At 44.9% G+C, this 16,605-nt stretch overlaps 1 protein-coding gene across 2 annotated transcripts in view; it reads right to left on the minus strand.

Annotated features, from left to right (window-relative positions):
• The window catches only part of myo18ab (myosin XVIIIA b), a 221,290-nt gene that overhangs the window by 28,278 nt on the left and 176,407 nt on the right, over positions 1–16,605 (minus strand). For both annotated transcript variants that reach the window (XM_061878303.1, XM_061878302.1), the window contains 5 exons: positions 12,841–12,945; positions 12,351–12,497; positions 12,160–12,273; positions 7,041–7,157; positions 6,619–6,702 (listed from right to left, as the gene is read on the minus strand). In XM_061878303.1, the coding sequence (XP_061734287.1) occupies positions 6,619–6,702; positions 7,041–7,157; positions 12,160–12,273; positions 12,351–12,497; positions 12,841–12,945 (567 nt within the window). The remainder of the gene's footprint in view (positions 1–6,618; positions 6,703–7,040; positions 7,158–12,159; positions 12,274–12,350; positions 12,498–12,840; positions 12,946–16,605) is intronic.

Here is a 16,605-nt window from a genome sequence, read left to right on the forward strand (position 1 = left end):
ACAGGCTTCTAGAAACAACTCCCCAATGGCTGTTTCCACCATGTGTTCATACAGGCTTCTAGAAACAACTCCCCAATGGCTGTTTCCACCATGTGCTCATACAGGCTTCTAGAAACAACTCCCCAATGACTGTTTCCACCATGTGTTCATACAGGCTTCTAGAAACAACTCCCCAATAACTGTTTCCACCATGTGTTCATACAGGCTTCTAGAAACAACTCCCCAATGGCTGTTTCCACCATGTGTTCATACAGGCTTCTAGAAACAACTCCCCAATAACTGTTTCCACCATGTGTTCATACAGGCTTCTAGAAACAACGCCCCAATGGCTGTTTCCACCATGTGTTCATACAGGCTTCTAGAAACAACTCCCCAATGGCTGTTTCCACCATGTGTTCATACAGGCTTCTAGAAACAACTCCCCAATGGCTGTTTCCACCACGTGTTCATACAGGCTTCTAGAAACAACTCCCCAATGGCTGTTTCCACAACGTCTTCATACAGGCTTCTAAAAACAACTCCCCAATGACTGTTTCCACCATGTGTTCATACAGGCTTCTAGAAACAACTCCCCAATGGCTGTTTCCACCACGTGTTCATACAGGCTTCTAGAAACAACTCCCCAATGGCTGTTTCCACCTTGTGTTCTTACAGGCTTCTAGAAACAACTCCCCAATGGCTGTTTCCACCATGTGTTCATACAGGCTTCTAGAAACAACTCCCCAATGGCTGTTTTCACCACGTGTTCATACAGGCTTCTAGAAACAACTCCCCAATGGCTGTTTCCACCACGTGTTCATACAGGCTTCTAGAAACAACTCCCCAATGGCTGTTTCCACCACGTCTTCATACAGGCTTCTAGAAACAACTCCCCAATGGCTGTTTCCACCACGTCTTCATACAGGCTTCTAAAAACAACTCCCCAATGACTGTTTCCACCATGTGTTCATACAGGCTTCTAGAAACAACTCCCCAATGGTTGTTTCCACCACGTGTTCATACAGGCTTCTAGAAACAACTCCCCAATGGCTGTTTCCACCATGTGCTCATACAGGCTTCTAGAAACAACTCCCCAATGACTGTTTCCACCATGTGTTCATACAGGCTTCTAGAAACAACTCCCCAATGGCTGTTTCCACCTTGTGTTCATACAGGCTTCTAGAAACAACTCCCCAATGGCTATTTCCACCACGTCTTCATACAGGCTTCTAGAAACAACTCCCCAATGGCTGTTTCCACCACGTCTTCATACAGGCTTCTAGAAACAACTCCCCAATGGCTGTTTCCACCATGTGTTCATACAGGCTTCTAGAAACAACTCCCCAAAGGCTGTTTCCACCATGTGCTCATACAGGCTTCTAGAAACAACTCCCCAATGGCTGTTTCCACCATGTGTTCATACAGGCTTCTAGAAACAACTCCCCAATGGCTGTTTCCACCATGTGTTCATACAGGCTTCTAGAAACAACTCCCCAATGGCTGTTTCCACCTTGTGTTCATACAGGCTTCTAGAAACAACTCCCCAATGGCTGTTTCCACCATGTGTTCATACAGGCTTCTAGAAACAACTCCCCAATGGCTGTTTCCACCATGTGTTCATACAGGCTTCTAGAAACAACTCCCCAATGGCTGTTTCCACCACATGTTCATACAGGCTTCTAGAAACAACTCCCCAATGGCTGTTTCCACCTTGTGTTCATACAGGCTTCTAGAAACAACTCCCCAATGGCTGTTTCCACCATGTGTTCATACAGGCTTCTAGAAACAACTCCCCAATGGCTGTTTCCACCATGTGCTCATACAGGCTTCTAGAAACAACTCCCCAATGACTGTTTCCACCATGTGTTCATACAGGCTTCTAGAAACAACTCCCCAATAACTGTTTCCACCATGTGTTCATACAGGCTTCTAGAAACAACTCCCCAATGGCTGTTTCCACCATGTGTTCATACAGGCTTCTAGAAACAACTCCCCAATGGCTGTTTCCACCATGTGTTCATACAGGCTTCTAGAAACAACTCCCCAATGGCTGTTTCCACCACATGTTCATACAGGCTTCTAGAAACAACTCCCCAATGGCTGTTTCCACCTTGTGTTCATACAGGCTTCTAGAAACAACTCCCCAATGGCTGTTTCCACCATGTGTTCATACAGGCTTCTAGAAACAACTCCCCAATGGCTGTTTCCACCATGTGCTCATACAGGCTTCTAGAAACAACTCCCCAATGACTGTTTCCACCATGTGTTCATACAGGCTTCTAGAAACAACTCCCCAATGGCTGTTTCCACCTTGTGTTCATACAGGCTTCTAGAAACAACTCCCCAATGGCTGTTTCCACCATGTGTTCATACAGGCTTCTAGAAACAACTCCCCAATGGCTGTTTCCACCATGTGTTCATACAGGCTTCTAGAAACAACTCCCCAATGGCTGTTTCCACCACATGTTCATACAGGCTTCTAGAAACAACTCCCCAATGGCTGTTTCCACCTTGTGTTCATACAGGCTTCTAGAAACAACTCCCCAATGGCTGTTTCCACCATGTGTTCATACAGGCTTCTAGAAACAACTCCCCAATGGCTGTTTCCACCATGTGCTCATACAGGCTTCTAGAAACAACTCCCCAATGACTGTTTCCACCATGTGTTCATACAGGCTTCTAGAAACAACTCCCCAATAACTGTTTCCACCATGTGTTCATACAGGCTTCTAGAAACAACTCCCCAATGGCTGTTTCCACCATGTGTTCATACAGGCTTCTAGAAACAACTCCCCAATAACTGTTTCCACCATGTGTTCATACAGGCTTCTAGAAACAACGCCCCAATGGCTGTTTCCACCATGTGTTCATACAGGCTTCTAGAAACAACTCCCCAATGGCTGTTTCCACCATGTGTTCATACAGGCTTCTAGAAACAACTCCCCAATGGCTGTTTCCACCACGTCTTCATACAGGCTTCTAGAAACAACTCCCCAATGGCTGTTTCCACCACGTCTTCATACAGGCTTCTAAAAACAACTCCCCAATGACTGTTTCCACCATGTGTTCATACAGGCTTCTAGAAACAACTCCCCAATGGCTGTTTCCACCACGTGTTCATACAGGCTTCTAGAAACAACTCCCCAATGGCTGTTTCCACCATGTGCTCATACAGGCTTCTAGAAACAACTCCCCAATGACTGTTTCCACCATGTGTTCATACAGGCTTCTAGAAACAACTCCCCAATGGCTGTTTCCACCTTGTGTTCATACAGGCTTCTAGAAACAACTCCCCAATGGCTGTTTCCACCACGTCTTCATACAGGCTTCTAGAAACAACTCCCCAATGGCTGTTTCCACCATGTGTTCATACAGGCTTCTAGTAACAACTCCCCAATGACTGTTTCCACCACGTGTTCACACAGGCTTCTAGAAACAACTCCCCAATGGCTGTTTCCACCACGTGTTCATACAGGCTTCTAGAAACAACTCCCCAATGGCTGTTTCCACCATGTGCTCATACAGGCTTCTAGAAACAACTCCCCAATGACTGTTTCCACCATGTGTTCATACAGGCTTCTAGAAACAACTCCCCAATGGCTGTTTCCACCTTGTGTTCATACAGGCTTCTAGAAACAACTCCCCAATGGCTGTTTCCACCATGTGTTCATACAGGCTTCTAGAAACAACTCCCCAATGGCTGTTTCCACCACGTCTTCATACAGGCTTCTAGAAACAACTCCCCAATGGCTGTTTCCACCACGTCTTCATACAGGCTTCTAGAAACAACTCCCCAATGGCTGTTTCCACCATGTGTTCATACAGGCTTCTAGAAACAACTCCCCAATGGCTGTTTCCACCACGTCTTCATACAGGCTTCTAGAAACAACTCCCCAATGGCTGTTTCCACCACGTCTTCATACAGGCTTCTAGAAACAACTCCCCAATGGCTGTTTCCACCATGTGTTCATACAGGCTTCTAGAAACAACTCCCCAATGGCTGTTTCCACCATGTGTTCATACAGGCTTCTAGAAACAACTCCCCAATAACTGTTTCCACCACGTCTTCATACAGGCTTCTAGAAACAACTCCCCAATGGCTGTTTCCACCACGTCTTCATACAGGCTTCTAGAAACAACTCCCCAATGGCTGTTTCCACCATGTGTTCATACAGGCTTCTAGAAACAACTCCCCAATGGCTGTTTCCACCACGTCTTCATACAGGCTTCTAGAAACAACTCCCCAATGGCTGTTTCCACCACGTCTTCATACAGGCTTCTAGAAACAACTCCCCAATGGCTGTTTCCACCATGTGTTCATACAGGCTTCTAGAAACAACTCCCCAATGGCTGTTTCCACCATGTGTTCATACAGGCTTCTAGAAACAACTCCCCAATAACTGTTTCCACCATGTGTTCATACAGGCTTCTAGAAACAACTCCCCAATGGCTGTTTCCACCATGTGTTCATACAGGCTTCTAGAAACAACTCCCCAATGGCTGTTTCCACCATGTGTTCATACAGGCTTCTAGAAACAACTCCCCAATGGCTGTTTCCACCACGTCTTCATACAGGCTTCTAGAAACAACTCCCCAATGGCTGTTTCCACCACGTCTTCATACAGGCTTCTAGAAACAACTCCCCAATGACTGTTTCCACCATGTGTTCATACAGGCTTCTAGAAACAACTCCCCAATGGCTGTTTCCACCACGTGTTCATACGGGCTTCTAGAAACAACTCCCCAATGGCTGTTTCCACCACGTCTTCATACAGGCTTCTAGAAACAACTCCCCAATGACTGTTTCCACCATGTGTTCATACAGGCTTCTAGAAACAACTCCCCAATGGCTGTTTCCACCACGTGTTCATACGGGCTTCTAGAAACAACTCCCCAATGGCTTTTTCCACCATGTGCTCATACAGGCTTCTAGAAACAACTCCCCAATGACTGTTTCCACCATGTGTTCATACAGGCTTCTAGAAACAACTCCCCAATGGCTGTTTCCACCACGTGTTCATACGGGCTTCTAGAAACAACTCCCCAATGGCTGTTTCCACCTTGTGTTCATACAGGCTTCTAGAAACAACTCCCCAATGGCTGTTTCCACCACGTCTTCATACAGGCTTCTAGAAACAACTCCCCAATGGCTGTTTCCACCATGTGTTCATACAGGCTTCTAGTAACAACTCCCCAATGGCTGTTTCCACCACGTGTTCATACAGGCTTCTAGAAACAACTCCCCAATGGCTGTTTCCACCATGTGTTCATACAGGCTTCTAGAAACAACTCCCCAATGGCTGTTTCCACCACGTCTTCATACAGGCTTCTAGAAACAACTCCCCAATGGCTGTTTCCACCATGTGTTCATACAGGCTTCTAGAAACAACTCCCCAATGGCTGTTTCCACCACGTCTTCATACAGGCTTCTAGAAACAACTCCCCAATGGCTGTTTCCACCATGTGTTCATACAGGCTTCTAGAAACATCTCCCCAATGGCTGTTTCCACCATGTGTTCATACAGGCTTCTAGAAACAACTCCCCAATGGCTGTTTCCACCACGTGTTCATACAGGCTTCTAGAAACAACTCCCCAATGGCTGTTTCCACCATGTGTTCATACAGGCTTCTAGAAACAACTCCCCAATGGCTGTTTCCACCATGTGTTCATACAGGCTTCTAGAAACATCTCCCCAATGACTGTTTCCACCATGTGTTCATACAGGCTTCTAGAAACAACTCCCCAATGGCTGTTTCCACCACGTGTTCATACAGGCTTCTAGAAACAACTCCCCAATGGCTGTTTCCACCATGTGAATGTGTCTCATCTGTTGTTAAATGGTTTTCAAGAATTGTAAACAATTGTAGAAGCAGATAATCAGGTGTGTGTGTTTTAAACTGGTGTTTTTCTCCAGTCTATAAATTGGTATGACTTTTGCTATTTTTATTCTATCTGGCAATGTACATGTTTGAAATGATACGCTGCTGATATATGTTAAAGGTTTTAAAAAATATTTTCAACAACCTTTTTTAATTGTTTCTGTGTCAATTCCGTTACAATCAGTTGAGGTCTTGGATTTACCCTTTTTCACAATCTTGATTATTTCCTCTTTTGTCACACCTTGGAGGAACATAGAGTTGGGGTTTCTGTCTATGGTGTCCTTCAAGTCCTCACCTGACTCACCATCTGGAATCTTTTCCTCCTGAATTGGTCCAATGTTCACAAAGTTCTTATTGAAGCTTTCAACTACTTCCTTCATATTGTCATTTTTTTACATTTCCAGCAAAGTATTTAGGATAGTCCTTTTTAGCAGCATTTTTAATAATGCTGTTTAGGATAGCCCATGTGGCTCTCATATTGTTTGGTCCCTGTAATACTCTTTCCTACATGTTGGTAGTATGCCAGTTAGCTGGATCTTATACAAGCAAAACCCGCACAGCGGAACTTTTGCAGTCAAATGGTCTTTAATCAACATTTTTTAAACATCCTAATTGGGTGATGTTTCCCGTCATACAGTGAGTATGTTGAATCATGTACCCTTCATGTCTATTCATATGGTCCTGTGAGTGGACTTGTGATACAGTCCTGCTCGCTACAAAGGGTATTCCATCTCAAAGGCGAGGTAAAACAGCACTTACCCTCTCGTGTGCATCCACCTTGTCCCTGAGGGCCTCCTCCAACTGGCCTTGTAGGTCACTGATCTGAGCCAGGTTCTGTGCGGACTGAAACACAAAGTATGTGCAAGTTGTGCTGTGCTATTATTACCTTAACATCAAAAAGAAGACTTTTAGAAGGACAAGTATGAATAACCATAAGCAAACATTAAACATGCTACTTGATGATCATCATGTATACATCAACAACAATTAATTACGGCTGCTGCTTGAAGATTGTGGTTAAGAAAAGGTCTTTTTTGGCTTTGCCTGTTGAAGTTGTTTGATTGTAATTTCACCTTTATTTCCACACATGTATGTACAGGTATGTGTGCTACAGTACATGAAGTCAGTTCTACGTTACCCCAAAGCAGTCACAATGGGTGTAACATGAAGGAGAAACAGACCTGAGCCACAGCAGCCTTGTGTTTCTTCATCAACTCATTCAGATCCTCCTGGTCTTCCTCCATCCGTGTCTGCAGCTCATTCTTCTCCCTTTGCAGACGACTCATCTGCTCCTCCAGCTGAGCGAAAAGAGCAAATACTGTCAAATGACACTTCATGCCAACCTATCCTCACTTTATCAGCACTTACACTGTGAAAACATAAGCTAATGTTCATCATCTAGTCGTAGACAATAGTCGCTAAGCTTCTCTTCAGAGCAACCACTTTCCAGATTGTAGTAGAAACCACGCTCACCCTCTCCAAAAGTGTCTGAATTTCCATCCATCCATTTGCTGCCACTTGTCCCTTGAAAATGTATACTGTTAAAAGGGGAACTGCACTTTTGCATATCCTTCACAATCATTGTGAGAGAAATGACGACTAATGTTTTTTTTCCCCTACATTGTAACTGGTAAATAAGATTTTCCTGCATTCTAGCTGGTAAATAAAGGGCCGCTTACAACGCAGCCAATGGGAGATGCTTTATTCGGCCCATAAGAGAACATCCAAAAAGTGGCAAGAATAGTCCATTTACATGCTGTGACCTCACACTTAGTTGCCAAGTACAGTCTCTCTTCTTGCTGGCCCCTAACCTATGACCTTTGACCCCACCTGAGTGAAAAGAAAGGATGCAATGTGTACGGTAGCCCAGTTGGTAGGCATTGATATATGTATTGATATAATATATATTATATCATATATGATGTAATAGCATGTATAAATAAAGTCGAACAAGCTTGTGTGTCAGCGTGTCTGTGATCTTTTAAAAAACAGTTTTTTTAGGTATTTATTTTTTCCCTCGGGGAATATTCGTTGGGGTCCCTGCAGGTGGTTCCCATGGCCCCGTGCTGGGAGGTCCTGCGACTTGGGCGGGGTGGCCTCCCCGTCCAGGCCGCCCCGTCCAAGTGCAGGCAGTCTCTGGGCCCCTCAGGGCAGGGCATCTCGCCTTTCTGCCCGTGTGGGGGCTCAGGGGCTGGCTGTCCCCTGTTTCTCCCGTGCCATACCCTGCACATCAGTCTTAAAACTGCTGCTGGACCTGCCAGGCGGCACGTAGGGCCGGCCTCTGGGGTTCCTGTCACTGGCCGGCCTGGCTGTGTGGGCCAGTGGTCCCTGGTTCCCTGGGCGCCACACCTGCTGTTTGTGGTTGGGCTCTCTGGGTGGCTGGGGCCTTACTCTGGCTCCCACGCACTCTGGGAGTCAAACATACAGTACATACAAATACACATATATACTCACATACACACAATTATACATACATACATACACATATTCATTCATTAATACAGACAAACAAATATACCCACATACATACACAAATACAGTACATACATACACACTCACATTCACTGTACAAACATACATAAACACATACTGTACATATACATTCACGGTACAAACATACACATACTGTACATATACTTTCACTGTACAAACATACATATACACATACTGTACATATACATTCACTGTACAAACATACATATACACATACTGTACATATACATTCACTGTACAAACATACATATACACATACTGTACATATACTTTCACTGTACAAACATACATATACACATACATGTACATATACATTCACTGTACAAACATACATATACACATACATGTACATATACATTCACAGTACAAACATACATATACACATACTGTACATATACTTTCACTGTACAAACATACATATACACATACTGTACATATACATTCACTGTACAAACATACATATACACATACTGTACATATACATTCACTGTACAAACATACATATACACATACTGTACATATACTTTCACTGTACAAACATACATACACACATACTGTACATATACATTCACTGTACAAACATACATATACACATACATGTACATATACATTCACTGTACAAACATACATATACACATACTGTACATATACATTCACTGTACAAACATACATATACACATACTGTACATATACTTTCACTGTACAAACATACATACACACATACTGTACATATACATTCACTGTACAAACATACATATACACATACTGTACATATACATTCACTGTACAAACATACATATACACATACTGTACATATACATTCACTGTACAAACATACATATACACATACATGTACATATACATTCACTGTACAAACATACATATACACATACTGTACATATACATTCACTGTACAAACATACATATACACATACATGTACATATACATTCACAGTACAAACATACATATACACATACTGTACATATACTTTCACTGTACAAACATACATATACACATACTGTACATATACATTCACTGTACAAACATACATATACACATACTGTACATATACATTCACTGTACAAACATACATATACACATACTGTACATATACTTTCACTGTACAAACATACATACACACATACTGTACATATACATTCACTGTACAAACATACATATACACATACTGTACATATACATTCACTGTACAAACATACATATACACATACTGTACATATACTTTCACTGTACAAACATACAAACCCCGTTACCATTTGAGTTAGGAAATTGTGTTAGATGTAAATATAAACAGAATACAATGATTTGCAAATCCCTTTCAAGCCATATTCAGTTGAATATGCTACAAAGACAACATATTTGATGTTGAAATTCATAAACTTTTTTTTTTTGCAAATACTAATTAACTTTAGAATTTGATGCCAGCAATACGTGACAAAGAAGTTGGGAAAGGTGGCAATTAATACTGATAAAGTTGAGGAATGCTCATCAAACACTTATTTGGAACATCCCACAGGCTAATTGGGAACAGGTGGGTGCCATGACTGGGTATAAAAGCAGCTTCCCAAAAAATGATCAGTCTTTCACAAGAAAGGATGGGGCGAGGTACACCCCTTTGTCCACAACTGTGTGAGCAAATAGTCAAACAGTTTAAGAACAACCTTTCTCAAAGTGCAATTGCAAGAAATTGAGGGATTTCAACATCTACGCTCCATAATATCATCAAAAGGTTCAGAGAATCTGGAGAAATCACTCCACGTAAGCGGCATGGCCGGAAACCAACATTGAATGACCGTGACCTTTGATCCCTCACTCAATCAAAAAAACGACATCATTCTCTAAAGGATATCACCACATGGGCTCAGGAACACTTCAAAAAACCAGTGTCACTAAATACTGTTTGTCGCTACATCTGTAAGTGCAAGTTAAAGCTCTACTATGCGAAAGCCATTTATCAACAACTTCCAAAAACATCGCCGACTTCTCTGGGCCCGAGATCATCTAAGATGGACTGATGCAAAGTGGAAAAGTGTTCTGTGGTCTGACGAGTCCACATTTAAAATTGTTTTTGGAAATATTCGACATCGTGTCATCCGGACCAAAGGGGAATCGAACCATCCAGACTGTTATAGGCGCAAAGTGTAAAAGCCAGCATGTGTGATGGTATGGGGGTGTATTAGTGCCCAAGGCATGGGTAACTTACACATCTGTGAAGGCACCATTAATGCTGAAAGGTACATACAGGTTTTGGAGCCACATATGTTGTCATCTAAGCGCCATCTTTTTCGTGGAAGCCCCTCCTTATTTCAGCAAGACAATGCCAAGCCACATTCAGCACGTGTTACAACAGCGTGGTTTCGTAGTAAAAGAGTGCAGGTACTTTCCTGGCTCGCCTGCAGTCCAGACCTGTCTCCCATGGAAAATGTGTGGCGCATTATGAAGCGTAAAATAGGACAGCGGAGACCCCGGACTGTTGAAGGACTGAAGCTCTACATAAAACAAGAATGGTAAAGAATTCCACTTTCAAAGCTTCAACAATTAGTTTCCTCAGTTCCCAAACCTTTATTGAGTGTTGTTAAAAGAAAAGGTGATGTAGCGCAGTGGTGAACATGCCCTTTCCCAACTACTTTGGCACGTGTTGCAGCCATGAAATTCTAAGTTAATTAAAAAAAATTAAAGTTTATGAGTTTGAACATCAAATATGTTGTCTTTGTAGCATATTCAACTGAATATGGCTTGAAAAGGATTTGCAAATCATTGTATTCTGTTTATATTTACATCTAACACAATTTCCCAACTCATATGGAAATGGGGTTTGTACATAAACACATACTGTACATATACTAGAACATATACATACATACACTCATGCACAATAAAGTACTATCCATCCATCCATCTATCTATGCACATCATCACGTTTCATCAAACATATATTAACGTTGTTGCCCTAGGGTAAACTGGGTAACACATGGCACACTGACAAAGCTTAACCCATTATTACTATAACAATCTACAAGGTTAATACAGTTCACTTCTCTTTCTTCCCCTCCATTTTGTATCTCTAGTTATCATGACGTGTATGTATTGTTGCATTTGAACAACCGTATTGTTGATAATAGAGGTAATTATTGGTATTGTTCATTATCAATATTGATATTTCTATTGGTATTTGTGTTGCTCCATTTGTAGTGTAATATGTTCATCGTCATTTCTGTGTTATTATCTATTTCGCTAACTGCTTTTTTGCCATCACTTTTACTATCATGAATTTATACTTATCCTATTTGCTGATGTTGTTCTGTTGTCGTTGTTGTTTTAGTTGTAGTTGTTGTTGTTGTCTCTCTGTCTAATCCCCCTCTTCTCCCCACAATCCCCTCTCTGTCTTCCTTTTTTTCTCTTCCTATCCCCTCCTGCTCCGGCCCGGCTGCACCAAATAATAATATAAATGCATGTAATAAAGTGAAATACAAACAAGGCAACAATAGAAGTATCCCACACTTGTAAAGTAAATGTGTGGAGCAGATGTAGATGATGGACATCAAGTATATGATTTGCCTGAGAAGGTGCACAGGACAAATTAGAATAAATCCAAAAGTCTAAGAAGCCCGTCATCAATGACATACTGTACACCTAAACATGAGATGCCTACTGTGGTGGTGAGACCCAAAATAATCTATAACAACAACAAGATTACTAATCATACTGATAATGTGGCAATACTAATAACAATAATACTAATCAAGTAACATTATTATTGATTGTATTATGCAGAGAGGTCTACTAACCGCCTGTTTGGATTTAGAGATGTCGTCCATTTGAAGATGCAAGTCTTCAATCTCCACCTCCATGGACTTGCGGGCTTTAAGTGCAGCAGCACAGGTGAACTCAGACTCCTCCAGCTTGACAACAGAAAAGGAAAGTGAAAGGGAAAGTTGCTGACTGTGACATCTTACTAGGTGTGCATGCAGATCAGTACCTGGTTCTTGAGTTGGGCAGTCTCCCTCTTGCTGGGTGCATTGTTCTTCACGTGCTCCAACATCATCTGAGCATCAGCCAGCAGGGTCTTGGTCCTCTTCAGGTCTTTCCTCAGACGTTTCTCAGTCTCAATATCACCACTTCTCACCTGCAGATGGAAGCAAAGACTAAACTACTTTCTCAGTCTCAATATCACCACTTCTCACCTGCAGATGGAAGCAAAGACTAAACTACTTTCTCAGTCTTAATATCACCACTTCTCACCTGCAGATGGAAGCAAAGACTAAACTACTTTCTCAGTCTTAATATCACCACTTCTCACCTGCAGATGGAAGCAAAGACTAAACTACTTTCTCAGTCTTAATATCACCACTTCTCACCTGCAGATGGAAGCAAAGACTAAACTAGCATGAAGCTCCAAAGTTATGACTAGTTGTTCTGTTAACCTCCAGCTCCTAAACCAGCTGAGAGCATTTAGAACAGAGCCTGACCTTGTCCTGAGCTGACAGGAGCTTGGACTCCAGCTCTCTTTTCTCCTTCAGCACCTTCTGCTTCTCCTCGTATTCTTCCTCCAGCTGGACCTCCATTTGCTTCCACTGGAACAACCAGACAAACATCAGAGACAAATAACAAGTGTCCTTGTTTTAGTCCAGTAAACCTGAAGGTTTGTGTTGAATATGAACATTTACGTTGGGCTTCTTAACCCACAATAACCCAGATAATGACTCTGCTTCAACGACCAATAGAATAAAATAGAATAGAATAGAAAGTACTTTATTGATCCCTGGGGGGAAATTCAGCACCACGGTTCGCTCACAATAGACAATAATAAGAATAAATAATATATAACATATATTATATTTATAATATATCAATAGTATAAATATATTCTACATATATTCTACATTTAAGTGCAGTCAAGAAGGAAAATATGCATTATATGGGCCTCACTCAAGATGGGGTGTGGGGGAATACCACATAGCAAGTGGGGGATGGGGGTATACCACATAGCAAGTGGGGGGTGGGGGAATACCACATAGCAAGTGGGGGGTGGGGGTATACCACATAGCAAGTGGGGGGTGGGGGAATACCACATAGCAAGTGGGGGATGGGGGTATACCACATAGCAAGTGGGGGGTGGGGGTATACCACATAGCAAGTGGGGGATGGGGGTATAGCACATAGCAAGTGGGGGGTGAGGGTATACCACTTAGCAATTGGGGGTTGGGGGAATACCACATAGCAAGTGGGGGGTGGGGGAATACCACATAGCAAGTGGGGGATGGGGGTATACCACATAGCAAGTGGGGGGTGGGGGAATACCACATAGCAGGTGGGGGGTGGGGGTATAGCACATAGCAAGTGGGGGGTGAGGGTATACCACTTAGCAAGTGGGGGTTGGGGGAATACCACATAGCAAGTGGGGGGTTGGGGTATACAACAGAGCAAGTGGGGGTTGGGGGTATGCCACATAGCAAGTGGGGGTTGGGGGTATAGCACATAGCAAGTGGGGGGTGGGGGTATACCACATAGCAAGTAGGGGCTGGCGGTATAGCACATAGCAAGTGGGGGGTGGGGGTATAGTACATAGCAAGTGGGGGGTGAGGGTATACCACATAGCAAGTGGGGGGTGGGAGTATAGCACATAGCAAGTGGCGTGTGGGGGTATACCACATATCAAGTGGGGGGTAGGGGTGTACCACATAGCAAGTGGGGGATGGGGGTATACCACATAGCAAGTGGGGGGTGGGGGTATACCACATAGCAAGTGGGGGATGGGGGTATACCACATAGCAAGTGGGGGGTGGGGGAATACCACATAGCAAGTGGGGGGTGGGGGAATACCACATAGCAAGTGGGGGGTGGGGGTATACCACATAGCAAGTGGGGGGTGGGGGAATACCACATAGCAAGTGGGGGATGGGGGTATACCACATAGCAAGTGGGGGGTGGGGGTATACCACATAGCAAGTGGGGGATGGGGGTATAGCACATAGCAAGTGGGGGGTGAGGGTATACCACTTAGCAATTGGGGGTTGGGGGAATACCACATAGCAAGTGGGGGGTGGGGGAATACCACATAGCAAGTGGGGGATGGGGGTATACCACATAGCAAGTGGGGGGTGGGGGAATACCACATAGCAAGTGGGGGGTGGGGGTATAGCACATAGCAAGTGGGGGGTGAGGGTATACCACTTAGCAAGTGGGGGATGGGGGAATACCACATAGCAAGTGGGGGGTGGGGGAATACCACATAGCAAGTGGGGGATGGGGGTGTACCACATAGCAAGTGGGGGGTGGGGGTATACCACATAGCAAGTGGGGGATGGGGGTATACCACATAGCAAGTGGGGGGTGGGGGTATACCACATAGCAAGTGGGGGTTGGGGGTATAGCACATAGCAAGTGGGGGGTGGGGGAATACCACATAGCAAGTGGGGGGTGGGGGAATACCACATAGCAAGTGGGGGATGGGGGTATACCACATAGCAAGTGGGGGGTGGGGGAATACCACATAGCAAGTGGGGGATGGGGGTATAGCACATAGCAAGTGGGGGGTGGGGGAATACCACATAGCAAGTGGGGGGTGGGGGTATAGCACATAGCAAGTGGGGGTGAGGGTATACCACTTAGCAAGTGGGGGTTGGGGGAATACCACATAGCAAGTGGGGGGTTGGGGTATATAACAGAGCAAGTGGGGGGTGGGGGTATGCCACATAGCAAGTGGGGGGTGGGGGTATACCACATAGCAAGTGGGGGGTGGGGGTATAGCACATAGCAAGTGGGGGGTGAGGGTATACCACTTAGCAAGTGGGGGTTGGGGGAATACCACATAGCAAGTGGGGGGTTGGGGTATACAACAGAGCAAGTGGGGGTTGGGGGTATGCCACATAGCAAGTGGGGGTTGGGGGTATAGCACATAGCAAGTGGGGGGTGGGGGTATACCACATAGCAAGTAGGGGCTGGCGGTATAGCACATAGCAAGTGGGGGGTGGGGGTATAGTACATAGCAAGTGGGGGGTGAGGGTATACCACATAGCAAGTGGGGGGTGGGAGTATAGCACATAGCAAGTGGCGTGTGGGGGTATACCACATATCAAGTGGGGGGTAGGGGTGTACCACATAGCAAGTGGGGGGTGAGGGTATACCACATAGCAAGTGGGGGGTGAGGGTATACCACATCGCAAGTGGGGGTTGGGGGAATACCACATAGCAAGTGGGGGGTGGGGGTATACCACTTAGCAATTGGGGGTTGGGGGAATACCACATAGCAAGTGGGGGGTGGGGGAATACCACATAGCAAGTGGGGGATGGGGGTATACCACATAGCAAGTGGGGGGTGGGGGAATACCACATAGCAATTGGGGGGTGGGGGTATAGCACATAGCAAGTGGGGGGTGAGGGTATACCACTTAGCAAGTGGGGGATGGGGGAATACCACATAGCAAGTGGGGGGTGGGGGAATACCACATAGCAAGTGGGGGATGGGGGTATACCACATAGCAAGTGGGGGGTGGGGGTATACCACATAGCAAGTGGGGGATGGGGGTATACCACATAGCAAGTGGGGGGTGGGGGTATACCACATAGCAAGTGGGGGTTGGGGGTATAGCACATAGCAAGTGGGGGGTGGGGGAATACCACATAGCAAGTGGGGGGTGGGGGAATACCACATAGCAAGTAGGGGATGGGGGTATACCACATAGCAAGTGGGGGGTGGGGGTATACCACATATCAAGTGGGGGATGGGGGTATAGCACATAGCAAGTGGGGGGTGGGGGAATACCACATAGCAAGTGGGGGGTGGGGGTATAGCACATAGCAAGTGGGGGTGAGGGTATACCACATAGCAAGTGGGGGGTGGGATTATACCACATAGCAAGTGGGTTGTGGGGTTATAGCACATAGCAAGTGGGGGGTGAGGGTATACCACATAGCAAGTGGGGGGTGGGAGTATAGCACATAGCAAGTGGCGTGTGGGGGTATACCACATATCAAGTGGGGGGTAGGGGTGTACCACATAGCAAGTGGGGGGTGAGGGTATACCACATAGCAAGTGGGGGGTGAGGGTATACCACATCGCAAGTGGGGGTTGGGGGAATAGCACATAGCAAGTGGGGGGTGAGGGTATACCACATAGCAAGTGGGGGGTGGGAGTATAGCACATAGCAAGTGGCGTGTGGGGGTATACCACATATCAAGTGGGGGGTAGGAGTGTACCACATCGCAAGTGGGGGTTGGGGGAATACCACATA

Source organism: Nerophis ophidion, linkage group LG18 (assembly GCF_033978795.1).
Source record: "Nerophis ophidion isolate RoL-2023_Sa linkage group LG18, RoL_Noph_v1.0, whole genome shotgun sequence".
Lineage (NCBI taxonomy): Eukaryota > Metazoa > Chordata > Actinopteri > Syngnathiformes > Syngnathidae > Nerophis > Nerophis ophidion.